This window comes from Hyla sarda, chromosome 4 (assembly GCF_029499605.1).
Source record: "Hyla sarda isolate aHylSar1 chromosome 4, aHylSar1.hap1, whole genome shotgun sequence".
NCBI lineage: Eukaryota > Metazoa > Chordata > Amphibia > Anura > Hylidae > Hyla > Hyla sarda.
The window spans coordinates 214,433,940-214,461,354 of NC_079192.1; the positions used below are offsets into that span (position 1 = coordinate 214,433,940).

Genomic DNA, 27,415 nt, shown 5'->3' on the forward strand with positions numbered 1-27,415 from the left:
GTGCTGTTACCTTATGATGACTCAGAGGTAATTCAGACCAAACAAAATCATCAGCCTATTAAGTCTCCATCATATCACCCAGCGCTCTCTCAATGGCTTCTATTGATTGTCCTCTTTGCCACATGCAGGCATCCAAGCTTTTTATATTGGTCTCAGCTTTCAGAAGATTTGTTCAATTGGTAAGTTTAAAATATGTATATTTTTCTGCTACATCTGGAAGTTCCTTAATGGCATGTACGTAGTTACCATTGGTCTTTCCTAACAGCAAATAGGTTACATTGTTAGTACCAGATACTTAAACTTGTAAAGCCTCAATAAGGACCACAGGATGATTATAATGCTGGATAAACTGTAGCCTTATGTTAAGTTTTAGCATTCTTTTCAGGTTTATGATGATGGAAATGTTCAGCTTTTCTCTTCCAGTATTCTTTTTTGATATTTCATGATTATATGATTATAAAAGCGGTATCACAGTGTTTTGTGTAAGCTTTTCAGTGTTTCGAATCCTTAAACATTGCAGGACTCTGCGTTATATGAAAATTACAGTCAATACATAGCATACTGTGTAACAAGAATTTCACACATCTTTGAAGTATAATTATTCTTAGTAGAGCATAAAGTACAGCCATTCATCGGAGTGAATGCAAACAAAGGCCTCATATTAAAGGTCTCCACAGTATAATAGTAACGTAAGCGAGGAGGTGCCTACACTCTGATTTTTGAGGAGTAAAGACAGCTTTCTTGGGCTATGGTAAATAACAAGTTATCTGGTGGTTCTTTATATGCAGCACTCTAGATGTTTCTAGATGCTTAAAGGAGAACTCCAGACCATAAAAATTGTCCCCATAGTGCCGGCAGTAAAAAAATAAAGATGTACATACCTTCCTCCGCTCCTCCGGGGCCTCCGGTAACCGGCTCCGGTCTCCGCGGCAATTCACTTCCCGGTTGCCGGTGGTCGGATGAATCAGCCAATCACCAGCCGCAGCGTAGTCTGACTCGGCCGGCGATGGGCTGAGCGGCAGTGTGAAAACACTTCAGGACACAAAAGGGTTCACTACACCGGCACCTGCGGCCGGGGCCAAAAACGTCACACTGCCGCTCAGCCTATTGCCGGCCGAGTCGGACTGCGCTGCGGCTGGTGATTGGCTGATTCATCCGACCACCGGCAACCAGGAAGTGGATCGCGACGGAGACCGGAGCCGGTTATCGGAGGCCCCGGGGGAGCGGAGGAAGGTATGTACATCTTTATTATTTTACTGCCGGCACTATGGGGGACAATTTTTATGGTCTGGAGTTCTCCTTTAATATTCTTTCAGTTGTTTATTATAGAAACTGATTTTATAGATAAACTATTGTTATTAGTATTTAATATTTTTAAATAGCTACTTGCTTTTCTAGTACCATCCCCAGCTATTATCAACCTGCTGCACAAAGTTCCCGTCTGCCACCCCTTTTAGCAGTACCTTCCTGCTGATTTCTCCAATACTGTTGCCCTTAAGTATAGTTTCCCTTAAGTGTAGTTACCTCCCCAAAAATTTGGGCAAAATCAACAGCAGACACTGTTCTAGATGGTACGAGTGGCACACTATAATAGTACCCATCTTTGTGCTTTGAGAAGTTACATAGTTACATAGTTAGTATGGTCGAAAAAAGACATATGTCCATCAAGTTCAACCAGGGAATTAAGGGGTAGGGGTGTGGCGCGATATTGGGGAAGGGATGGGATTTTATATTTCTTCATAAGCATTAATGTTATTTTGTTCCAGGAATGTATCTAATCCTGTTTTAAAGCTGTTAATTGTTCCTGCTGTGACCAGTTCCTGAGGTAGACCGTTCCATAAATTCACAGTCCTCACGGTAAAGAAGGCGTGTCGCCCCTTGAGACTAAACTTTTTCTTCTCCAGACGGAGGGAGTGCCCCCTTGTCCGTTGGGGGGGGTTTAACCTGGAACAGTTTTTCTCCATATTTTTTGTATGGGCCATTAAAATACTTATATACGTTTATCATATCCCCCCTTAAACGTCTCTTCTCAAGACTAAACAATTGTAACTCCTTTAATCGTTCCTCATAGCTAAGATGATCCATGCCCCATATTAGTTTAGTCGCGCGTCTCTGCACCCTTTCCAACTCCGCAGTGTCCCTTTTATGGACAGGTGCCCAAAACTGAACAGCATATTCCAGGTGAGGCCGTACCAATGCTTTATAAAGGGGGAGTATTATGTCCCTGTCCCTTGAGTCCATGCCTCTTTTGATACATGACAATATCCTGCAGGCTTTGGAAGCAGCAGCCTGACATTGCATGCTATTCTGTAGTCTTAGATCTACAAGTACACCCAGATCCTTCTCTACCAGTGACTCTGACAGTTTAATCCCCCCTAAGACATACGATGCATGCATGTTCTTAGTACCCAGATGCATAACTTTACATTTATCCACATTGAACCTCATTTGCCAAGTGGATGCCCAGACACTTAGTCTATCCAAGTCATCTTGTAACTTATGCACATCCTCTATAGACTGTACCATGCTACAAAGCTTGGTGTCATCTGCAAAGATAGAAACAGAGCTGTTAATACCATCCTCTATATCATTGATAAATAAATTAAACAGCGGGCTCAGTACTGAACCTTGGGGTACACCACTAATAACCGGGGACCAATCAGAGTACGAATCATTGACCACCACTCTCTGGGTACGATCTATGAGCCAGTGTTCAATCCAGTTACAAACTAAAATTTCCAAACCCAAAGACCTTAACTTACCTGTCAGACATCTATGAGGGACAGTATCAAACGCTTTGGCAAAATCCAGAAACACTATATCCACAGCCATTCCTCTGTCAAGGCTTCTACTCACCTCTTCATAAAAGCAAATTAGATTGGTTTGACAACTTCTATCCTCAGTAAACCCATGCTGGCTATCACTTATAATACAATTACCCCCTATGTATTCCTGTATGTAATCCCTTATAAGTCCTTCAAACAATTTACCCACAATGCACGTTAAACTTACCGGTCTATAGTTTCCTGGGGGAAGACCTAGAGCCCTTTTTGAAGATTGGCACTACATTCGCCTTGCGCCAGTCCCTTGGCACAATACCAGACACCAGAGAATCTCTAAATATCATGAACAGGGGTACAGATATTACTGAACTTACCTCTCTAAGAACTCTTGGGTGCAATCCATCTGGCCCTGGAGATTTGCTTACATTTATATCACTTAACTTACCTTGTACCATCTCTACATTAAGCCAGTTCAATACATTATATGATGTGTTACCAGCACTGACCTGGCCAATGTCAGCTCCTTCTTCCATAGTGTATACAGAACTAAAGAACCCATTCAGTAGCTCCGCTTTCTCTTGATCGCCTGTGACAACCTCCCCATTATCATTATTAAGGGGTCCTACATGCTCTGTCCTTGGTTTTTTTGCATTTATATATCTAAAAAAATATTTAGGATTAGTTTTGCTTTCTTTGGCCACCTGTCTCTCATTTTGAATTTTTGCAGTTTTTATTACATTTTTACAGATTTTATTAAGCTCCTTGTACTGTTTAAATGTTATATCTGACCCATCAGATTTGTATTTTTTGAAGGCTATTTTTTTGTTGTTTATTGCTCTTTTAACATCATGTGTCAGCCATGTAGGATTTAGTTTTAATCGTTTAGATTTGTTCCCCTTTGGTATATATTTAGCTGTATAGTTATTTAGAGTTGATTTAAAGATGTCCCATTTACCTTCTGTATCAGTATTTGAGAACACCTCCCCCCAGTCTGAATCACTATGTCACCAAACCCTGCCAGTTAAACTATAATTCGAAGTAATGCCAACTTATTTCTAAAACTTGTGGCATGGAAAGAAGTATGAAATAATGAATGAAAATTATATTTCTGCATAAAATTGGACAGGTTGAATTTGAGATCCCAAATGTGTCAGCAGTTTCATTGCTATGGGTAAAATTTATTCAAGGATAAAATTGAGTATTAAAATGTGGTTTACATACTCATCTGTACTGCATAATAAATATGCTGGAGCAAAGCTAGTGTTAGCATTGTCACTAAGGCATAGGTGTTTTTGTGGCATGACAGGGTGACCTTTCAATATGTTCACAAATAGAAAGCATCAGAGACCTACAACATCAGAACATTATGTGCCAAAACCAAATAAACAGGCAGTTATAGAGCACATTACTGACTTCAACAAGCAAAAAATATTAAAGAACATTCCCATAAAATAGAAACAATCATTTATAAATGCAGGTCCTTGAGATTTGTTTTACTTGCATCAAGTCTTTTAGGATTTTGTTTAGTTGTTCCTTTTTTTTTTTCTATTTTTTTTTTTAGAAAAGTTCAGCCACAAACCTGCTACTATTAGAGGTCACTTTGGGTTTTTCTATGGTCCTGATGGGCAACTCTGCCTAATTATACGTTAAGGCACTTGCAAAACTGGATAAATACTTTCCCTGAATCCTGCAATTAAAGGGGTACTCTGGCACTAAACATTTTATCCCCTATCAAAAGGATAAAGGATAAGATATTAGATCACAGGGATCCCGCCGCTGGGGACCCCTGCAATCCCTCCTGCAGCACCCCCAATTTTCATCTGCACAGAGCAAGGATCGCTCTGTGGCTGATGTTAGGCTGTGCAGGGGACGGAGTACTCGTGACATCATGGCTCCGCCCCTTCATAATGTCAAGCCTCAACCCCTCAATGCAAGTCTACGGGAGGGGGCATGACTGCCACCACGCCCCCTCCACGTCACGATACTCCTTCCCTGCACTGCCAGTCATCAGCCACAGAGGGATCCTCACTCTGTGCTGCTGGAGAGATCGCAGGAGTCCCCAGGGGCGGGATCCCCACAATCTAACATCTTATGATAGGGGATAAGATGTTTAGCATGGGAGTACCCCTTTAAGACAAGATACAACAAAAAGTTCTACACCTTAAAGGGGTACTCAGGTGAAAACCATTTTTTTTTATCAACTGGTACCAGAAAGTTAGATATGTAAATTACTTCTATTTAAAAATCTTAAAGGGGAATTCCAGTGAAAAAGTATTTATTTCATATCAACTGGCTCCAGAAAGTTAAACAGATTTGTAAATTACTTCTATTAAAAAATCTTAATCCTACCAGTACTTATCAGCTGCTGAAGTTGAGTTATTTTCTGTCTGACAACAGTGCTCTCTGCTGATACCTCTGTCTGTGTCAGGGACTGTCCAGAGCAGGATAGGTTTGCTAAGGGGATTTGCTGCTACTCTGGACAGTTCCTGAGACAGAACTCAACTTAAGCAGCTGATAAGTTCTGGTAGGATTAAGATTTTTTTTAATAGAAGAAATTTATAAATCTGTTTAACTATCTGGAGCCATTTGATATGAAAATAATTGTTTTTCGCCGGAATACCCCTTTAAGCCTTCCATTACTTATCAGCTGTATAATACAGAGGAAGTTCTTTTCCTTTTGAATTTCTTTTCTGTTTGACCAAAGTGCTCTCTGCTGACACCTCTGTTCATGTCAGGAACTGTCTAGAGTAGAAGCAAATCCCCATAGCAAACCTCTCCTGCACTAGACAGTTCCTTATATGGACAGAGGTGTCAGCAGAGAGAACTGTGGTCAGACAGAAAAGAAATTCAAAAAGAAAAGAACTTTCTATGGAGAATACAGCAGCTGATAAGTACTAGAAAGATTAAGATTAATAGAAGTAATTTACAAATCTGTTTAACTTTCTTGCACCAGTTGATTTAAGAAAAAATTCCACTGTTGTACCCCCTTAACCCCTTAACGACACAGGACATATTTTTACTCTCCTCTCCGGCTCCTGATATGTGAGGTGCTCAGGGGCTAAGCACGCTTCATACCCAGCAGGTCCCGGTTGCTATCAGCAACCAGGACCCGCGGCTAAAACCGGACATCGCCGATTAGGCTGATGTCTGGTATTACCCCTTTAGACGCCACGATCACAGTTGATTGCAGCGTCTAAAACAGGAAATAACTGTTGCCGGTTCAGGACTGCCGCGGTGAAACCACTGTGTCCCAAACAGCTGAGAGGACAGTGGGAGGCTTCTTACCTTGTCTCCCGCCATCCGATCGTCGCACTGCTGCTCCATGCCTGAGATCCAGGCTGGAGCAGCAGAGCACCGATAACATTGATCAATGCTATGCTATAGCATAGCATTGTTGAGTGTATGCAATCAAGGTATTGCATCTTATAGTCTCCTATGGGGGCTATAACATTGCAAAAAAAAGTGTAAAAAAAATTTATAAATGTGATTTAACCCCTTCCCTAATAAAAGTTTGAGTCACCCACCTATTCCCATTTTTAAAATTTTTTTAAATAAAAATACATGTGTTAATGCCGAATGCGTAAATGTCCAAACTATAAAAATATTATGTTAATTAAACTGCACGGTCAATGGCGTACATGTAAAAAAAAATCCAAAATCCTAAATTGCGTATTTTTGGTCACTTTGTTAAAAAAAAATTTAAAAAGCGATCAAAAAGACCCATCAAAACAAAAATGGTACAGGTAAAAACTTCAGATCATGGCACAAAAAATAGTCCTCATACATCCCTGTATATGGAAAAATAAAAAAGTTATAGGGGTCAGAATATGACAATTTTACACATACTAATTTGGGTGCATGTATTATAATTTTTTTTAAAGAAGTAAAATAAAATCTACACTGCTCAAAAAAATAAAGGGAACACTAATATAACACATCCTAGATCTGAATGAATGAATGAACTAATCATATGAAATACTTTCGTCTTTACATAGTTGAATGTGCTGACAACAAAATCACACAAAAATGTGGTTTTGGTCTGGATATGGAGTCACACTCAAAATATGACCTCCCTACAATGCCTGGGCCTGCTCCTAATGGTGTGGCAGACGGTCTCCTGAGGGATGTCCTCCCAGACCTGGACTAAAGCATCCGCCAACTCCTGGAGAGTCTGTTGGTGGATGGAGCGAGACATGATGTCCCAGATGTGCTCAGTCGGATTCAAGTCTGGGAAACGGGCGGGCCAGTCCATAGCATCAATGCCTTCCTCTTGAAGGAAATGCTGACACACTCCAGGCACATGAGGTCTAGCATTGTCTTGCATTAGGAGGAACCCAGGGCCAACCGCACCAGCATATGGTCTCACAAGGGGTCTGAGGATGTCATCTGTACCTAATGGCAGTCAGGCTACCTCTGGCAAGCACAAGGAGGGCTGTGCGGCCCCCCAAAGAAATGTCACCCCACACTATTACTGACCCACCGTCAAACCAGTCATGCTGAAGGATGTTGCAGGCAGCAGAACGTTCTTCACGGCATCTCCAGACTGTCACATCTGTCACATGTGCTCAGTTTGAACCTGCTTTTATCTGTGAAGAGCACAGGATACCAGTGGCGAAATTTGCAAATCTTGGTTCTCTGGCAAATGCCAAATGTCCTGCACGGTGTTGGGCTTTAAGCACAACACCCACCTGTGGATGTCAGGCCCTCATACCACCCTCATGAAGTGTGTTTCTGACTATTTGAGTGGATACATGCACATTTGTGGCCTGCTGGAGGTCATTTTGCAGGGCTCTGGCAATGCTCCTCCTGCTCCTCCTTGCACAAGGGCGGAGGTAACGGTCCTGCTGCTTTGTAGTTGCCCTCCTATGGCCTCCTCCACATCTCCTGATGTACTGGTCTGTCTCCTGGTAGTGCATCCATGCTCTGGACACTACGCTGACAGACACAGCAAACCTTCTTGCCACAGCTCGCATTGATGTGCCATCCTGGATGAGCTGCACTACCTGAGCCACTTGTGTGGGTTGTAGACTCCATCTCATGCTACCACTAGATTGAAAGCACCGGCAGCATTCAAAAGTGACAAAATCATCAGCAAGGAAGCATGGTCTGTGGTCACCACCTGCAGAACCACTCCTTTATTGGGGATGTCTTGCTAATTGCCTATAATTTCAACCTGTTTTCTGTTCCATTTGCACAACATAATGTGAAATTGATCAATCAGTGTTGCTTCCTGAGTTTACAGTGTGATTTCACAGAAGTGTGATTGACAATGTGTTGTTTTAAGTGTTCCCTTTATTTTTTTGAGCAGTGTATATGAATTAAGTATACTTGTAACCATATGGACTGACAAAATAAAGATATTGTGTTATTTTTATCGAAAAGTGTACTGCATAGAATCTGAAGCCCCCAAAATAACAAAATGACGTTTTTTTTTTCAATTTTGCCCCACAAATATTTTTTTCTGGTTTTGCCATAAATTTTGTGGTGAAATAATTGATGTCATTATAATGTACAATTGGTGGCGCAAAATAAAAGCCCTCATATGGATCTTTAGGTGCAAAATTAAAAGTGTTATGATTTTTAGAAGGTGATGATGAAATAACGAAAATGCAAAAATGGAAAAACCCTGCATCCTTAACCCCTTAAGGACACAGCCCTTTTTCACCTTAAGGACTGAGCCCTTTTTCGCAATTATGACCACCGTCACTTTACGAATCAATAACGCGAAAACGCTTTTACCGAATATTCTGATTCTGAGATTGTTTTTTCGTGACATATTCTACTTTATTTTGGTGGTAAATTTTCGGCGTTAATTGCATCCTTTTTTGGTGAAAAATCCCCAAATTTCATGAAAATTTTTTAAATTTAGCATTTTTCTAACTTTGAAGCTCTCTAATTGTAAGGAAAATGGATATTCCAAATAAATTTTATTTTTCTTCACAAATACAATATGTCCACTTTATGTTCGCATCATAAAATGGACAAACTTTTGCTTTTTGAAAAAATTAGAGGGCTTCAAAGTAGAGCAGCAATTTTCAAAAATGTCATGAAAATTGCTAAATCTGAAGGGACAGATGTTACAGAACTACAACTCCCAGCATGCCTGGGCAGTCAAGGCATGCTGAGAGTTGTAGTTTGGCCACATCTGGAGGGCTACTGTTTGGGCACCACTGTAACAGTGGTCTCCAAACTGTGACCCTCCAGATGTTGCAAAACTACAACTCCCAGCATGCCCAGACAGCCAAAGGCTGTTTGGCCCCCTAGTGGTTGCCACAGTAAAGATCGATTCCCTACCTGAGCAAAGATCCAGCAGGCTCCAGCGAAGATCCCAGGTCCCCAGGCATCTTTTCCTGCAGGTACGGCCTCCATCTTATTCCCAGAGCCCCTCGACATTCAGGGGAGGGCAGAATGGGGGGGTTGCCATGGCAACCCCCTGTCCTGCGCTTCCATTGGTCAGAACTCCGTTCTGAGTAATGGCAGGGCATAGGAGGAGATCGCAGCTTTGCGACCTCACTCTTTTAGGCTGATCGGGGCTGTTGCTGACAGCTCTGATCAGCCCTATTTTCCGGGTGATGGGTCACCAGAGACCCGATCAGCCCGGAATCGGAGAAAATCGCATGTCTGAATTTACATGCGATTTTCTCCGATCGCCGACATGGGGGGGGGTCTCAGGACCCCCTGGGCGATGTGCCAGGGTGCCTGCTGAATGATTTCAGCAGGCATCCGGCTCCGGTCCCCAACCGGCTAGTGGTGGGGACTGGATTTCCCACGGGCGTATGGATACGCCCTCGGTCCTTAGGGACTCGGAATGCAGGGCGTATCCATACGCCCTGTGTCCTGAAGAGGTTGAGGGGTTAAGAGCCAGGGGCTGTCAATAAGTATCAGTGATCATAGGTTATTTAGAAGCTCTCGGCCCCAATTTAAAATCTGTAACAGGGCCTCATTCATAATATATTTCTCAATCACAGCAACCATTGCACCCCCTATAGTCATAGCCATGAAAATGATTCATTTTTATGCTGCTGAAATCCCCTAAAACACTTCCTCATTTGCAATCATTCCTGGTTTATTCAAAAAACAGTGCCCAATAGTCCACAGGTTGTATATATTGTATATATAAATGCAGTTGTAGTATTGTTTAAAAAACAAAAAGCTATGCTTTTCTAATTATGTATAGTTCCAATAAAGAAAAAAAAAAAGACCTTCACTTGTATATATTGGTAGCAGATTTGCAAAAAAAAAAAAAAATGATTATGGTTCCTTATGAGCCTGTCTTCAGCAGGTTCTTATTTTTACTGCCATATCTGATAAAAAGTGTTTCAGGACTAAGCTCTGACATAAGTAGATTCCTCATTATTACTATTTGGTTTTGTGCTCATGAAAACAATCCAGTGGACCTCCACTGGCTAGAAATTGAGGCTCCATCATAAGGACAGACCATCAATTGAAAATTCTGCAAAATCTATTTTTGAGCAAAACATTTTTTGATGGATCACTTCTTTATATACCCTAATATACTAATGTTATTCTGACATTTACCTTGTGAAACCTTTTTATTAGGCTGATACGTTTTGATATACTTTTATATTAAAGGGGTTTCCAGTGTGAGAAAAATATGTAAAAGAGTTCAGGTCACATCAAAAAGAAAAGAAAAAATTACCTGCTCGATCCCTTGCTGTTCCATCCAGCATTACCCACCTCGGCCAGTGATGGGTAAGCAGGCACTATCAGGGTGCCAGCAGCAGGGGATCAGGCACGTGAGTTTCCATTATTTTCTATTTCTAATACATTTTGAGTACATCAAATTTATTTTGCCCCTTGGATAAATAAAACTTAAATTATTAGAACTTGAACATGGAATCACAACTATGTATTTTCTTTGTTTTTTTAGGCACAGTAAGTGTTTTTGCTGAACATCTTTGACCATTTTTGAGTAAAATTTTTCCTGCAGCTGATATTTGTCATTTTGGATAAATAAGGTTCATTTGCACATCCTTAGTAAACATGTTTGTAACATTGAACAGCATTATATGTCACAATAGGTTGTATAGTATATATACTGCACTGTATATAGAATGTCATTTGCGTTGGCTCAGATACATAAAATGTTTTCAATTCATTAAAGAGCACCTGTCATCAACAAAAACTTTTAATATGTTGTTCCTAATCATTAATGAAGACATATTGTAATATATCTTCATTAAAAAAATATTAATATTTATAGCAGTTTTTTCATTTTATACTTTTGGCCACTAGAGGTCACTCTTCTATGCCTGGTCTGCAGGCAGCATCCTATGCTTTGCATAGTAAGTGTACAGCTCTTAGGACTAATGCTGAAGGGCACTGGTCCTTCGACAGGAAGTTCAGTGCCTGTCAATCATGCATGAGCAGCACTGTGAGCTAGAAGCCTACACCACCTCCCCCGCCCCTCAGCACCTGTTATCTTATACATTGTATCCTCTCACTGCACTCCCTACTCCCTGCATCTTACTTCTGTCACTGTAATAACTCCTTCCCCTGGTTCTTCTCCCCGCCCCTCACATTATATTTGTCCAGCCATCAGCATTGACTTTTTAGTGCAGCGCTGATGGTCTGAGGAGAGAGTGTGGCACTACTTTTGTTGGCTCTGATTGAGCTCTTATTTTTCTAAATGTAAGTAATAAAAAATAATAATCTTTGAGAAATGAGTAATGATCATGGACATGCACAGACATTTTAGGGGTCAGGGGATGAACTGAAAAAAGGGCACATAATTGATATAAATGCCCATATAACAGTGGTGTCCAAACTGTGGCCCTCCAGATGTTGCAAAACTACAACTCCCAGCATGGCTGTCCGGGCATGCTGGGAGTTTTAGTTTTGCAACATCTGGAGGGCCACAGTTTGGGCACCACTGTCATATAATGATGCCAGACAGTCAGGGCCGGTGCAAGGAATTCTGCCTCCATTTTGGCACCCCCATCCCAACCCTCCACCCCTGGCCAACAGAACTTCTTCACGCGACCAGCCAAAAAGCATCTAATGTAGTAGATGTGACCTGCAGTCCTATGTAACACCACAGATAACACAGTGATAACTATGAGTAGAGATAATGTAGTAGATGTGACCTGCAGTCCTATGTAACACCACAGATAACAGTGATAACTGAGTACAGATAATGTAGTAGATATGGCCTGCAGTCCTATGTAACACCACATATAATACAGTGATAACTATGAGTACAGATAGTCCCTGTTAGGTGTGTGTATGCTGGGAGTTGTAGTCCCTGTTAGGTGTGTGTATGCTGGGAGTTGTAGTCCCTGTTAGGTGTGTGTATGCTGGGAGTTGTAGTCCCTGTTAGGTGTGTGTATGCTGGGAGTTGTAGTCCCTGTTCGGTGTGTATGCTGGGAGTTGTAGTCCCTGTTAGGTGTGTGTATGCTGGGAGTTGTAGTCCCTGTTAGGTGTGTGTATGCTGGGAGTTGTAATCTCTGTTAGGTGTGTGTGTATGCTGGGAGTTGTAGTCCCTGTTAGGTGCGTGTGTATGCTGGGAGTTGTAATCCCTGTTAGGTGTGTGTGTGCGTGTGTATATATATGCTGGGAGTTGTAGTCCCTGTTAGGTGTGTGTGTGTGTGTGTGTGTGTATGTGTATATGCTGGGAGTTGTAGTCCCTGTTAGGTGTGTGTGTGTGTATATGCTGGGAGTTGTAGTCCCTGTTAGGTGTGTGTGTGTATATGCTGGGAGTTGTAGTCCCTGTAAGGTGTGTGTGTATGCTGGGAGTTGTAGTCCCTGTTAGGTGTGTGTGTATGCTGGGAGTCGCAGTCCATGTTAGGTGCGTGTGTATGCTGGGAGTTGCAGTCCATGTTAGGTGTGTGTGTATGCTGGGAGTTGTAGTCCCTGTTAGGTTTGTGTGTGTATGCTGGAAGTTGTAGTCCCTGTTAGGTGTGTGTATGCTAGTGTTTCCCAACCAGGGAATGCTGGGAGTTGTAGTCCCTGTTATGTGTGTGTATGCCTGTGTTTCCCAACCAGGGCATGCTGGGAGTTGTAGTTTTGCAACACCTGGAGACACCCTGGTTGGGAAACACTGGTGTATGCCCTGTATCGGTGTGGTGAACTACAACTCCCAGGAGACTACAGAGGCAGCATGCTGGTGTTATACCACAGACTGAAGACTCATGAATGACACATGCTGGGAGTTGTAGTCCCTTTTGTGTGTGTATGCCAGTGTATCCCAACCAGTGCTGAGTTATATTAGTGTGCTTTGTATAACGCAGGTTTCCTCGGGCTGCAAGGGGAGGACAAACTGCACAGGCTGGTTTCCGCTTTTTCATGGGGTGTTCATTAGCCCCATAAAAAGGACATAGAAATGAATGGGGTTTGTACAGGACATGAATATCACTGTATGAACCCTGTGCATTTCTATGTCAGCGTTCATACCGGGACGTAGAAATGCACAGGGTTCATACAGGGACGTAGAAAGGCACGGGGTTCATACAGGGAAGCAGAGATGCACGTGGTTCATCCAGGGAAGCAGAGATGCACGGGGTTCATACAGGGAAGCAGAGATGCACGGGGTTCATACAGGGAAGCAGAGATGCACGTGGCTCATACAGGGGAGCAGAGATGCACGGGGTTCATACAGGGGAGCAGAGATGCACGGGGTTCATACAGGGGAGCAGAGATGCACGGGGTTCATAAAGGGAGCAGAGATGCACGGGGTTCATACAGGGAAGCAGAGATGCACGGGGTTCATACAGGGAAGCAGAGATGCATGTGGTTAATACAGGGAAGCAGAGATGCACGGGGTTCATACAGGGAAGCAGAGATGCACGGGGTTCATACAGGGAAGCAGAGATGCACGGGGTTCATACAGGGAAGCAGAGATGCATGTGGTTCATACAGGGAAGCAGAGATGCACGTGGTTCATACAGGGAAGCAGAGATGCACGGGGTTCATACAGGGAAGCAGAGATGCACGGGGTTCATACAGGGAAGCAGAGATTCACGGGGTTCATACAGGGAAGCAGAGACGCACGGGGTTCATACAGGCAAGCAGAGATGCACGGGGTCCATACAGGGAAGCAGAGATGCACGGGATCCATAAAGGGAAGCAGAGATGTACAGGGTTTGTACAGTGGTCTTCATGTCAGCGTTCATTGAACAGCAGCTTTGAGAGAAAATCATGTCAGGAGGGACGTGCAGGAGAAATAACTCTGTAGCACGTACAGCTTCATTCAGGGGAAATTGAGAAGGAGGAGAAAACAGATGAAGCTGTACGTGCTACAGAGTTATTTCTCCTGAACGTCCCTCCTGACATGATTTTCTCTCAAAGCTGCTGTGCAATGAACGTTGACATGAAGACCACTGTACAAACCCCAATGCATCTCTGCTTCCCTGTATGAACCCTGTGCATCTCTGCTTCCCTGTATGAACCCCGTGCATCTCTGCTTCCCTGTATGAACCCGTGCATTTCTGCTTCCCTGTATGAACCCCGTGCATCTCTGCTTCCCTGGATGAACCCCGTGCATCTCTGCTTCCCTGTATGAACACCGTGCATTTCTGCTTCCCTGTGCATCTCTGCTTCCCTGTATGAACACCGTGCATCTCTGCTTCCCTTTATCAACCCCGTGCATCTCTGCTTCCCTGTATGAACCCATGCATTTCTGCTTCCCTGTACGAACCAGCACTGGTTGGGAAACACTAGCATACACACACCTATTAGGGACTGCAACTCCCAGCATACACACACCTAACAGGGACTGCAACTCCCAGCATACACACACACCTAACGGGGACTGCAACTCCCAGCATACACACACCTAACAGGGACTACAACTCCCAGCATACACACACCTAACAGGGACTACAACTCCCAGCATACACACACACCTAACAGGGACTACAACTCCCAGCATATGCACACCTAACAGAGACTACAACTCCCAGCATACACACACACACACACCTAACAGGAACTACAACTCCCAGCATACACACACACACCTAACAGAGACTACAACTCCCAGCATACACACACACACCTAACAGGGACTACATCTCCCAGCATACACACACCTAACAGGGACTACAACTTCCAGCATACACACACACACCTAACAGGGACTACATCTTCCAGCATACACACACCTAACAGGGACTACAACTTCCAGCATACACACACACCTAACAGGGACTACATCTTCCAGCATACACACACCTAACAGGGACTACAACTCCCAGCGTACACACACCTAACAAGGACTACAACTCCCAGCATACACATGCCTAACAGGGACTACAACTTCCAGCATACACACACACACCTAACAGGAACTACAACTCCCAGCATACATACACACACCTAACAGGGACTACAACTCCCAGCATAAATACACACACACCTAACAGGGACTACAACTCCCAGCATACACACACATAACAGTATCCCCCCCCCCCCCCTCTCACATAGAAATCATCCTCAGGCAGAGATTTATTCCCAGTCCCTGCAGTGTATGAATCCCCAGCCCGTGTTCAGTAAACACAGTCAGAGCTCAGGCAGGGGACATGAGGAACAGTGCTCTGGCTTCTAGACCTGCTCTAGCCATGCTCCTCTCTCCCCCTGCTCTGGCTTTCCGTGGAGATCTGAGGCCTCAGCTAGGGGAGGTAAGAGAGGGGGCGTGTACTTCTCCCCGTGGAGATCTGTGTCCTCTGAGCTCGGGGAGAGGAGGGAGGAGGCGTGTAACTCCTCTCTCCCCTTGCTCTTCCCTCCCCCAGCTCTAGCTTCGGAAATCTTCGGAGAGCTGGGGGAGAAGCAGACGCAAGAATTGACGGGGCAAAAAAAATCCACCTCGCACCGGCCCTCCCCTGTACTCCATCTGTATGCGCGCTCCAGAAAGGGAGCGCAGCATACAGGAAGAAGGGCGGATGCTGGCCCGGCCAGGCTTCTGATGACGTCGCGCCTGCCAGGCCACGCCCACTTCCTGCCTTCGTATACTGCTCAACACTGAGCTACCGAAGATGCTATGAAAAAGGTATATACATGGGTTTTTAAACAAAAATAAATACAGGGATAGAGATAGTCAGGGACAGATGGGGAGGGGGATTAGGAAAAGTTTAGTTGATGACAGGTGCTCTTTAATGTCCACATACTATTTATAAATAGGTCTAGGTAAACTTCATGGGGAAAATAACTTGCTCTTCAAATTTGTGGAATTGCATTTCATATAATTGGGAGGACGAAATCTTCCTACATATCTAATTTATTTGAATGATTACTTGTCTTATGTAAACAATAGAACAGATTTTTTACAAAAATATTAAATTATTTGTAGAAATAAGTTAGCATCATGAGTGTCCTCGACCTTAGCCCTTTTTTAAAAAAAATTGTTTTTACAGTTTTCTATTAAGGTATATTTGCAAATTCAGGAGATAATCTAAAGTTTAGAATAAAAAAGGAAGGAAGTGTCAGATGGGAAAAACTTTTTTCATATGTTGTTTTAGTAATTAGTCACTTTTACACTGTATGGAACCAGGGCCACATCTGCCATGAGGCGAGATAAGGATCTTGTCTCAGGCGTGACAATACGGTGTCCCTGGGCGTTATTGCACTCACTTAGTGGTGAGTAGGAGACAGTGGCCCTGATTTACTATTGTAAACCTAACATGTTTTGTTGGGTTGTGCGCCATATTCTGTCACATTGCGCCAAAAATTCTGTCTGCGCCAGAATTTGTGGCACAAATGAAAAAAGCCAGACCAACTCTCCAATTTACTTAGAAAAAGGGGCGAGCTCATCAGGGAAAATTATGGTGGATTTGAGCTGAGGAAAACCCCACAGATCAGAGCATGTGTTAAAAAATAAAAATAAAAAAAAAAGCAAAATGAAGGGAAACCTTAGTAAATATCGTAGAAAAATTGTAGGGAATTTAAATCCACAAAGAAAACTCCACTCATCAGGGCCAGTATGACAGTTCTCCTTTTCTCTTCTGGAGACTTAATGCATCGCAGCATGTGCAAGATTATATCAGTCATCAAGCATGGCCTGCATAAGAGGAGAGGTCCCTTCCAGCACAGGAGGAGAGCCAAGCATATTTATTTTCTAAGGGTTGTCTCGGTCAACTTGGTGGTGGTGGGGGGGGCACAGTATCGATATGCACCTACAGGGACAGTTCTGTCTACTTGGGGGCCACTTTGCCAATTAGGGGGTCAATTTACCTACTGGGAGTCACTATACCTCCTGGGGTCGGGCAACTTTACCTACTGAGGTGCCACTGTGCCTACTTGGGTGGCACTGTACCTACTGGAGAAGCTCTGTCTACTGGGGGGAGCACTGTACCTATTTGGGGGGCACTATACCTACTTAGAAAGCATGGTACCTACTGGGGTAGCACTGTTTACTGGAGGGATGCTCTATGGGGCAACACTACCTAGGTGGGGGACTTACAATACTAATGAGGACATTATTTGGGACACCATGTGAGAGCAAAGGTTAGGATGGCTTTGGAAAGTGCTGGAATGAGTGATGGATGGAAGTAATCTTTGTGGTAGTATACACCAGATGGAGAAAAAAAGGAAAGGGAACAACTCTGATCAGAGAAGACTCCAACTGTTAGTAACTGGATGTAACTGCATTATATTGTCACTGTATGGGGTAATATTGGGCTGTGTATTATAGTTTTTATTAAGCTGTATTATTAGTGCTATTATTCAAAAATTAGGCAGTGGTGGTATTATGTGTTACATGTATAGTGTTGGTATTGGTAATATTGGCTTTGGGTTTTATTCAGTAACAGTATGGTCATAATATTCAGTCACTATGTGGTGTTAAAGGACATCTGCAGCGTTACGAACACTTATCCCCTATCCTCAAGATAGGGGATAAGTGTTTGATCTCGGGGGGTTCGAACGCTGGGGCCCCCGGCGATCTCCTGTACGGGGCAGCAAGACGTTGCGGCCGTCACGTCTCCTCCATACATCTCTATGGGAGAGGCATGGAGGCGGCATTGGTGCCTCCCCGCTTCCCCCATAGAACTGTATGGGGACGGGGAGGAGACAGGGCGTCACTGTCGACCTCTAGGTCGACGCTACGTCACCATGAGCGCTTATGGCGGCTCCCCATTAGGGAGATCAGGGGGGTCCCAGTGGTCGGACCCCCCGTGATCAAAGACTTATCCCCTATCCTGTGGATAGGGGATAAGTGTAAAGCCGCTGCAGTTGTCCTTTAATATGTGGTCATAATGGAACAGTATCATTTGGCCTATATATAATGTTGATTTCAGTACAGAAGGTTTTGCTCAGATAAATATTCATGTCTTCTTCCGCTAAGCATGTACGCCTTACGTGTTTAGCGGAAAAAGACATTAATATTTGAAAAATGGGCATTACTAAGGAAGAAATGGGTCAGCCGTACACTGCAATAAACAACTAATTAACATATCCTTTTCTGTGGAAGCCTATTTGTAGATTTTCTCATTAGATATGTACTCTGTGTAAAGCTAATCATCCCCAATTCGTGGACATCTAAGAACCACGTTAGAAGACTGGAGCAAATATCCAATCTCCTAGCTTGGTCAGGTGTTAGGACTGGGATCAAAAGGAAATATAGCAGCTTAGTTAAACCCTTTTTGATTTCTAAGTCCCTACCTCAAGAAGGTATCCTCAGACTTAATGTCACCTTATACCAGCACAAATTAAACAGGGGTCATGAGTTCCTAACAGATTAATGCTATCCATCTTGCTTCCAATGAACTCCCTTTTGGCTTGTAGAGGCATCATAGTGTCATTAGATCTGGCAAGACAGTCTTTTCCCTCCCATGGGTCTTTCATTATGAATTCACTTCTACCTGTATTTCCGAATCTGGGATTCAATAGGTAATAAAGTACTTGGCCAAATTAATCTCATCATTCCTTCCCCTAGCTCCTCTTTTCCCCATGAATGGAGAACCCTCAGGCAATTCATGCTTAGTCAGCAGCAGGGCTAACAAAGATGTACCACCTCCTAACTATAGCTTGCAGTTAGTCTAGTCATGGGCTCACTATGTCAGTAATATCCCTTTTGCTTTTCCAGTTCTCCCATCCAACTCTCGAGAAGCTCCAGATCTCCCTCTCCTCTCCCCCCTTCCCCTTTCCCTTCCCTTTTTCTGCACATTTGTCACTGCCCACTGTCTGTTTCAATGCCTTAAAGGAAACCTGTGATCACTTTTATGCTGCCTAAACCATGAGCCACGGGCAGTGTAACTTCTGCCTGAATTTGATTTAAAGGGGTACTCCACTGGAATTATTTTTATTTTTTTTTATCAACTGGTGTCAAAAAGTTAAACAGATTGTAAATAGCTTCTATTTAAATCTTAACTCTCCCAGTACTTTTCAGCTGCTGTATGTTCCAGAGGAAGTTCTTTTCTTTTTGAATTTCCTTTCTCCCTGACCACAGTGCTCTCTGCTGACACCTCTGTCCATTTTTGGAATTGTCCAGTGGAGGATAAGTTTTCTATGGGGATTTGCTCCTACTCTGGACAGTTCCTAAAATGGACAGAGGTGTCAGCAGATAGCACTGTGGTCAGACAAAAAAAGGAAATTCAAAAAGAAAAGAGCTCCCTGTGGAGCATACAGCAGCTGATAAGTACTGGAAGAATAAAAATTTTTAAACAGAAGTAATGTACAAATCTGTTTAACTTTCTGGCACCAGTCGATTTAAAAGAAATGTTTTCCAGGGGAGTACCCCTTTAATAGATCTCTCCCTATACCATTCTGTACTCTTACATGCTAACAGGGAGATATCTATCAATTTAAGGCTGATGGGGAGGGGAGAAGCCACCAGGGACCACTCTGATGATCTGTGGTTCAGGCAGCATGAAAGAGACAGCAGGTTCCCCTTGAACCGCACCTTTATAGTAGTTTCTCTATAGAACTTTATGTCCACCGTTCTACCTCTCAGCTTCAACTGCAGTGTATGCCAATCCAGTGAGCAATCCTAGTACCACCTTAGTCATTACCATACACTCCCTAGGTTTCATATTATATGTTCAATTAACCACCTGACTGCACCCATGTGGTGCTTTGGCTATATACTAATTCTGTTGCTCATAATGTTATTTCTATGTATTACTTGCACAATCTGTTTGTTACACTCTTTTGGCCATTTTCTTGGCCTGTTTACATCTCCTTATGTACTCAACTTCAGATGTGCATTTACTGTCTGTAAAAATAAAAGTGTAAAGTTCTTTATAATGCTTTATACGTTCTATTTAATATGATAGAAACCATGATATTGTTAGATTCTTTGATATGATATACACCACTATGTGGCCAATGTCTTTCATACAAATTGGAAATTTATTTACAAAATGGATAAATAATTTAAATAATAATATTGCCAAATGCAGCAAACCTTTATAGAAAATTTTCATTGCACTGCAATACAGTTTTTAGTTTTATAAATGTTGGTTTAAGTGTTATTCTGATGAGAAAAAATATGGTAAAACTGTTTGTGTTTTTCTTTGTTAGCTTTAAATCCCTGATGTATAGTCACAACATATAGACCCCTCACAGTCATACTGATCCAAACTTATGTCATCACAGTGTAGGATTTTGGTCTCGGGAATGACATGTAGTCAGGGAGCCCCACTGTATAAGTTAAAGGGGTATTCCACTGGAAAACTTATTTATATATATATATATATATATATATATATATATATATATATATTTTTTTTTTTTATAAACTGGTGCCAGAATGTTAAACAGATTTGTAAATTACTGTTAAAATTCTGTTAAAAAATCTTAACCTTTCCAATACTTTAGTTGTATACTACAGAGGAAGTTATTTTCTTTTTTAACTTACTTTCTGTCTGACCACAGTGCTCTCTGCTGACACCTCTGTCCATGTCAGGAACTGTCCAGAGCAGGAGAGGTTTTCTATGGGGATTTGCTCCTACTCTGGACAGTTCCTGACATGGACAGAGGTGTCAGCAGAGAGCACTGTGGTCAGACAGAAAGGAAGTTCAAAAAGAACTTCCTGTGGATCATACAGTAGCTGATAAGTACTGGAAGGATTCATAATTTTTAATAGAAGTAATTTACAAATCTGTTTAACTTTCTGGCACCATTTGATTTAAAAACATTTTATTTTCCAGTGGAGTACCCCTTTAAAAAGGGGCCTCACTCCACCATGACCCCATTCAGCAGCATATTCAGAAAGCTTATATAGATAGTCTCCCTTATTCACAGGGCTAAGGCACACAGTGATGTCATAGAACAGTCATTATTCACACAGTGATGTTACAAAATAAAAAGATAATGCTCACAGTGATATTACAGTACATGAATACTGAAGACTATTATGTAGAAAACTGTGCGCAGTTATGTCACAATATATTGACAGGGCACATAGTGTTGTCACAGTGCATGAATACCATGCACAATACAGAGATAACAAACACAGTGATGTCACAGTACAAGAAAAATTTTCTCAGATGTCACAGTGCAGGATTAAGTTGTGACTCACAAGACAAGTATTATACAAAGGACTGCCACAATAAAGAGATAATACACACAGAACATAGGGCGTAATAGTAAAATGTAGACTAGGTTTTCATTACATTTCCCATGGCACATTAAATGCATTTCTGCACTAACTGCACCTTATGTCCAGTGGACATGATTCCCCTTAGTTGTTGGGCCCCATAGCTACTGCTAGCCTGGTTGTTCTGCTTATAGAATGGTTATTTTTGGACTCTTACATGCTAATGTATTAGAATCATATGAACTGGCTTTATTGACATAATGCAAAGTCTCTTGAGAGGCACTTTAGAGGAGAAATCTGGCACAAATGTATCCCCTATACACAGGATAGGGGATAAGTAGCTGATCACCGGGGGTCCGAGTGCTGGGACCCCCTGAAATCACTGGGATGGGAACCAGTTTTCAGTGAGTAGTGCATGCTGTATGCTTAATACAGAACTCGGGCATCATCAGTGCTTTCATAGAAATGAATGGAGGGTGTGCCGTCTACCAGTAGAAGTTACGTGCTTCTCAGTGAGAGTTACGTGGTCCTGTCCCGGAGATCGTGTGGGTCCCAGTGGTCAGACCCCCACCCCCCAATCAGCTACTTATCCCCTATCCCATGTATAGGGGATATGTTTACTTTCGCCTAAGTTTTCCTTTGAGTTTCAACTAAAGGTCTATTTATAATTTATCATTTTCTTAAAATTGTTGCAAAACAAGCATTGAAGCATGGGTAAATTATAAGTTTTTAGTGAAGTACACAAAATAAAACAAGACTGTAGACATGCTGGATGTTTAATCCTAACATCCAGATTTCATTATTATTACACAGAATATTTAAAGGAGTTATCCACCATAAGGTGATTTTAGTACGTACCTGGCAGACAGTAATGGACATGCTTAGGAAGGATCTGCGCTTGTCTTGGGGCTAAATGGCTATGTTGTGAGATTACCATAACACTGTGGCTAGCTTTTTGTGATCTGGTATTTCCTGTTTGAGTTTCCTTCTTTGCCTACAAATCTCATAATTCCATTTTCCTCCCTCCCACACATCAGCCACCCTACCCATTGAATCATAAATGAGCTGCATCCATTCAAAAGACCTGTGGTTTTCAATCAGCTGTTGCATTAGTTGCAGATTGATCTCTCTCCCACCAAGTGATCCCTCCACTCATTGAAGCAGACAGGCTCCCTGTCATCAGCTGACTAGTGAGTCAGGTCTCGGCCGCATTGCAACCTGGGAAAAATCTGAGACAATAGTAATTTTGTATGCTGTTAAAAATAAATATTGGGGTGAAAATCACATAAGAATTATGAGAAAACAGTCACACACAGGTACAGACACTATATTATGAACTATACTAACTGTACAGCCCTTGTAGCATAGTCAAATAAAATACAAATCCTGGAATACCCCTTTAATCCTAGTTTATTGTAACATGGAGAAATAGTTTTGACTCTACATAGTATTCACATAAACCTTATTTAACAATTGTATATATCTCAGGTATCCTCCTGAGTGAGTAAAAAAGATGAAAAAAATGTGCTGATTGATCTATGCCCAGATAGCATGCCTGCATTATGTCCGGTAGTTCTTAGTCTTGTTTTGTTTGTTTTTCCTTCATTATTTATGCACATACATTTTAAAATATTTTTTATTATTCTTACATGGTTATATAACATGCTAGATATGTCCTTCCTCAAGTATTTATTGTATTAATAATAGCCTTATGTATGATATGGGTATTTACATGGTTCAGGAAGATACATTACCAGTTACTAGCTAGTCATGTCTATTCAGTCTGGTCCACTAAGGTGACGTTTATCTTTGTAGACCTGATGGTAAAAAGGAAGAAAAACATTCAACCTTACTTTACAGCTTTAAAATAGTGTATGATGTTTTATTATATGGATTTCAACTGATACATAGAAATACTGTCATAGTACAATGGTGCCCTAGTATTTTAAGATAGCTTTTAATGCATGATATTAATGTTTGCAGTATTTGACTTCATCACCCAGTTCTGCACTGCATATCCTCTATTAAAAAAACTCCTATAATAGTATATCTTATGAATACATATTTACTCTTTTTACTTTATATATTTTTTTCCTTTTAGTGCTGTTTGTGCTCTTAGTTTTGAAGTTTTGTTGTGCTTGCCTAGTGAAATGTTTTGTAATATGGTTGTGTATATTTGTACATTACAGGAAATGTAACAGCATTATTACACATGCTTTTATATTTTTTATTTTACCACAGACGAACCAAACTCCTGGAGTGCACCCTCTGCCACCTCCCCAGGGCCGGAAATAGCCGTTTCTCTTGAAGACATGATTGCACCATTATCTTCATCACATTCAGCCTTGCCCTCTGACCCTACTCACCAGATACACCCAGAGCCAGCATGGGATATCTACAGGGAACAAGATATGGGAAAACCAAAGGAGCATACTGCAAATGGTCATAAAAAGAAAAGGCTGGGAGAGTCAAGGGAGAGATCAGCAAGCCCAAAGAAAGTAGATAGGTCAAGACGGGAAGAGAGTTTCAAAAAAGAGATTCAAGAAGGCAAGCCGAAACAATCTGATAGTGGCAGGACCATTTCTGCAGGGAAAATGACAGTGAAAAACGTTGGTGATGTGGGAGAGTGCGGGTACTCTGCAGTCAGTGATAGTGGAGGTCGGATCTCCAGGTCCATTGAAGCAAACAGAGAAGGAAACTTCTGTACAAAAGACATATATAAGGATGTAAGCAGTGAGAAAAAATCAGTGGCCGCTCTTGAGCAGAGTAGGTCAGATTCAGGTGGGGTATCAAAGGTGTACAGTAGCAATATGTCCACCTCTCGAGCAGGCACCATGGACCAAAATGAGAGAGATGCTGAAGCTAAATGCAGTGAATCTCAAAAGGAAAGTCATCTCCATCCTAGCAGCACCCGCAGCGCTAGCACTGCACCTCGGAAAGCAACTGTCTCACCAGGACCATGGAAAATTCCTGGCTCTGATAAGCTACCTAGCAGCCTGAAATCTGGCACTTCAGCCATGAGCAGATAACTGAAAATGTGACTGTTCCCTTTACTTGTTTCACGTAGACTTGAAACATTTTTTTCTTAGCTTCTATCTCAAATAATTTAATTTTGATTTTCTTTTTATTTATTTTAATTTTCACATGTATTTACCAACACAAGTGCATATGGGACCAGAAGCATATCTTTTGTATTTCTTTAAGGTTGTGCACAATGTCTAACCAGTGTAAAGATGCAACTGAACATCAGTACCTGGAGCTCACAGGTCATATCTCTGGGCCTACCAGCTAAGGAAGAACCAAAACAGCCAGAAGTCCACCAGAGGCAGACAGTGCAGTTTAGCTTTAGTCTATTTTTTCACTGTATGAAGGATATGGGATCCACTCCAGTGTTTTCTGTAGCAAATTAAAAAGGACAAGCATAGAGCAATCACAAACTGGAACATCGCCTTAAATCAAACTGCACTGAGTAAGATGAAGGAGAAAAACGAATTATGCCTTGTAATTCGACAATGGTATTGTAAATATATTGCTATCAACATATCTAGACAGGGGTTAAGATATTTCTCTGAAGCTTTGAATCTGCAGACCATAATGTGTTCAGTAGGAACGTATCTTCATTAACCCGCCTGATTAATGCAGCATATGTAGGTAGGTGTGTGTGCTGCCTGTTACTTGGACACTTCGTGTACTGACTGACGTGGCTCCATTGAAATGTCATTTTTCTGTGAATAATCCATATTTCTGTACATCTCAAAGAAAGTTAAACTGAGTTTTATGTGTACATGGTTAAGTGTACATGCATTGTATTAACAGTACATAATAGCTTTCATAATTCTGTAAGAAGCAGTAGTAGTCATCCCAGAAAAAAAAGTAAACCGCACTGTTGGAAAACACATCATTTGGACATATCAAACTTATTGAAAAGATTGGGAAAACTACAAAATCTCCCAGTGGATATCATTAGGTCTGGCCTAATTTTGTTGGTACGAATGACAGCGTAAAGTTTAGGCTTTATAGCATGCTAATCTGCAGCTTGACTTCTTTTCTGACCCTGCATTGTAAGCAATACTAGCACCTTGTATAGTCCATTGCCATTTACACAAAGTCACTTTTAAATATGAACATAGGGGATCCTTAGGTATAATTTAACAGTAGGCCTCCTGTAAATTGCGTACTCACGACGCATAATAGGTTTAACAAAACGTCAAGTCATAAATTCAGGTTACCAGTCACAGCTACTAAAGGAGAAGAAACAGAAAAGGTTTCCCCTTATTGCCTTACACTCCACCATACCATTTATCTGGGTTCCTTTATCTACTTTTGGAGGAGAATTACAAATTCGCATCTGCACTTTCAAAGGGTTTGCTATATTTATATTGCAACCAAGAACAGTTTATTGAGATGCCTATTTTCATGAAAGTATTATACGTAAATATCTAAGAAATGTAAAAAAAATATATATATTAGAGGGATGTTTGAGGAGAGTTGAGGGTGCATTTCATTTCACTTCTAACTATGCTTTTAATCAGATGTGCAATTTTCAAGACTTACCAGTCTGTCCCCATTCTTGGACATCTTCTAGTTTAGTCCTGTTTTAAAAGGGGTGCATTAAATGTTTAATGTTCCATCTGTGTAAGTCTATGAAATAAAAAAAAAAAATGAGCATTTGGATGCTAATTGAATTTGCAGCTTTAAGAATAGAAATCACTATATAATAAAGCACAAATACAGAGCATTTTACTGATGTTCATGTCCACCTCTTGCTTGTGCTCTCATATTAGGCAATTGCCATTACCTTGCCTAATTCCTTTTTGGAAAATGCTTCTGTAGTGTAAGCGCACGTCCCAATATTTCTCATTTTCCATATGTGACCAAGCTGGTAGCAAAAGAAAACACTACATGAAATAACATTATAAAGTCTATGTTGCAGAGTATAGAGCAATTACCAATGAAGTAATTGTTTTATACAGCTATAATGGATATCTCTGATGTCTGAGAACAAAACCTAATCTAAACCCCATTCCAGATGATAAAACTGTGTAGTGTTAGCTGTGAATTTACCTTGTACAGCTGTATCTCTATAAATATAATTCCATGTATTAATAGTCACAGAAAGGCTGTAAGTGAGCAACTATTTTTATGAAATGCACCACTACGGTTAAATTAACTTTTACATAAATCTTGTTTACTGTATGATATTCTAAAACACTGTCAAATAAAATATATATCCAAAAATCTTAAAAAAGGTTAATGGTCGTTTCTGAATGAATGTCATGCTGACCAGCAGGAACTTAACAAGGAAGGATTGTTACATTGAGGAGTTGTGACTGTACAGGAAAGGCTTAGTACACTCCATTAAAGGGAATGGCCATTCGTAAGCACCACTTTGTTTTTACATCTCTAGGTTCATAGTCTTGTGGTGATTCATTTCATAATATGTCGTTATAGCAGCTGAGCTCTGCTTTCACATATAAAGTTCCAAATCCGGCTGCATTGTAAAAATTCTGGCTGTTTGCCGCCACCATAAACGGAAGCTTACTGCATAAGTAATACTTTGAATTGAATTATAGAACCGCTTTTAGTCAGCTCCTAAATTCCCCCCAGTGGCTTCTGTAGGTAGACAGAATCTTCCATGAAGGGCCATGCAGATGATTTGAAGCTCTGTACCAGATGAAAAGTTCTTAATAGATGAATGAACGTACAAAATGTTGATCCTGAAAAAACAAAGTTGTGTGAAGAGGTTATCCAGGAAAAAACTTTTTTATATATATATATATCAACTGGCTCTAGAAAGCTAAACAGATTTGTAAATGACTTCTATTAAAAAAAATCTTAATCCTTTCAGTACTTATGAGCTTCTGAAGTTAAGGTTGTTCTTTTCTGTCTAAGTGCTCTCTGATGACAAGTGTCTCGGGAACCGCCCAGTTTAGAAGAGGTTTGCTATGGGAATTTGCTTCTAAACTGGGCGGTTCCCGAGACACGTGTCATCAGAGAGCACTTAGACAGAAAAGAACAACCTTAACTTCAGAAGCTCATAAGTACTGAAAGGATTAAGATTTTTTAATAGAAGTAATTTACAAATCTGTTTAACTTTCTGGAACCAGTTGATATATAAAAAAAAAGTTTTTTCCTGGAA

At 41.5% G+C, this 27,415-nt stretch overlaps 1 protein-coding gene across 14 annotated transcripts in view; it reads left to right on the forward strand.

Moving 5' to 3' along the window:
• MAGI2 (membrane associated guanylate kinase, WW and PDZ domain containing 2) overlaps positions 1-26,538 on the forward strand; it is a 923,418-nt gene extending 896,880 nt beyond the window's left edge. For 9 of the 14 annotated variants that reach the window (XM_056573427.1, XM_056573426.1, XM_056573428.1 and 6 more), the window contains one exon: positions 23,518-26,538. In XM_056573427.1, coding sequence (XP_056429402.1) covers positions 23,518-24,305 — 788 coding nt within the window. In that variant the 3' untranslated portion in view covers positions 24,306-26,538. Of the gene's footprint in view, positions 1-128; positions 180-23,517 lie in introns of all 14 variants that reach the window. The other 5 variants (XM_056573436.1, XM_056573435.1, XR_008892612.1 and 2 more) reach the window with 4 other exon arrangements.
• Positions 26,539-27,415: the final 877 nt, after the last annotated feature.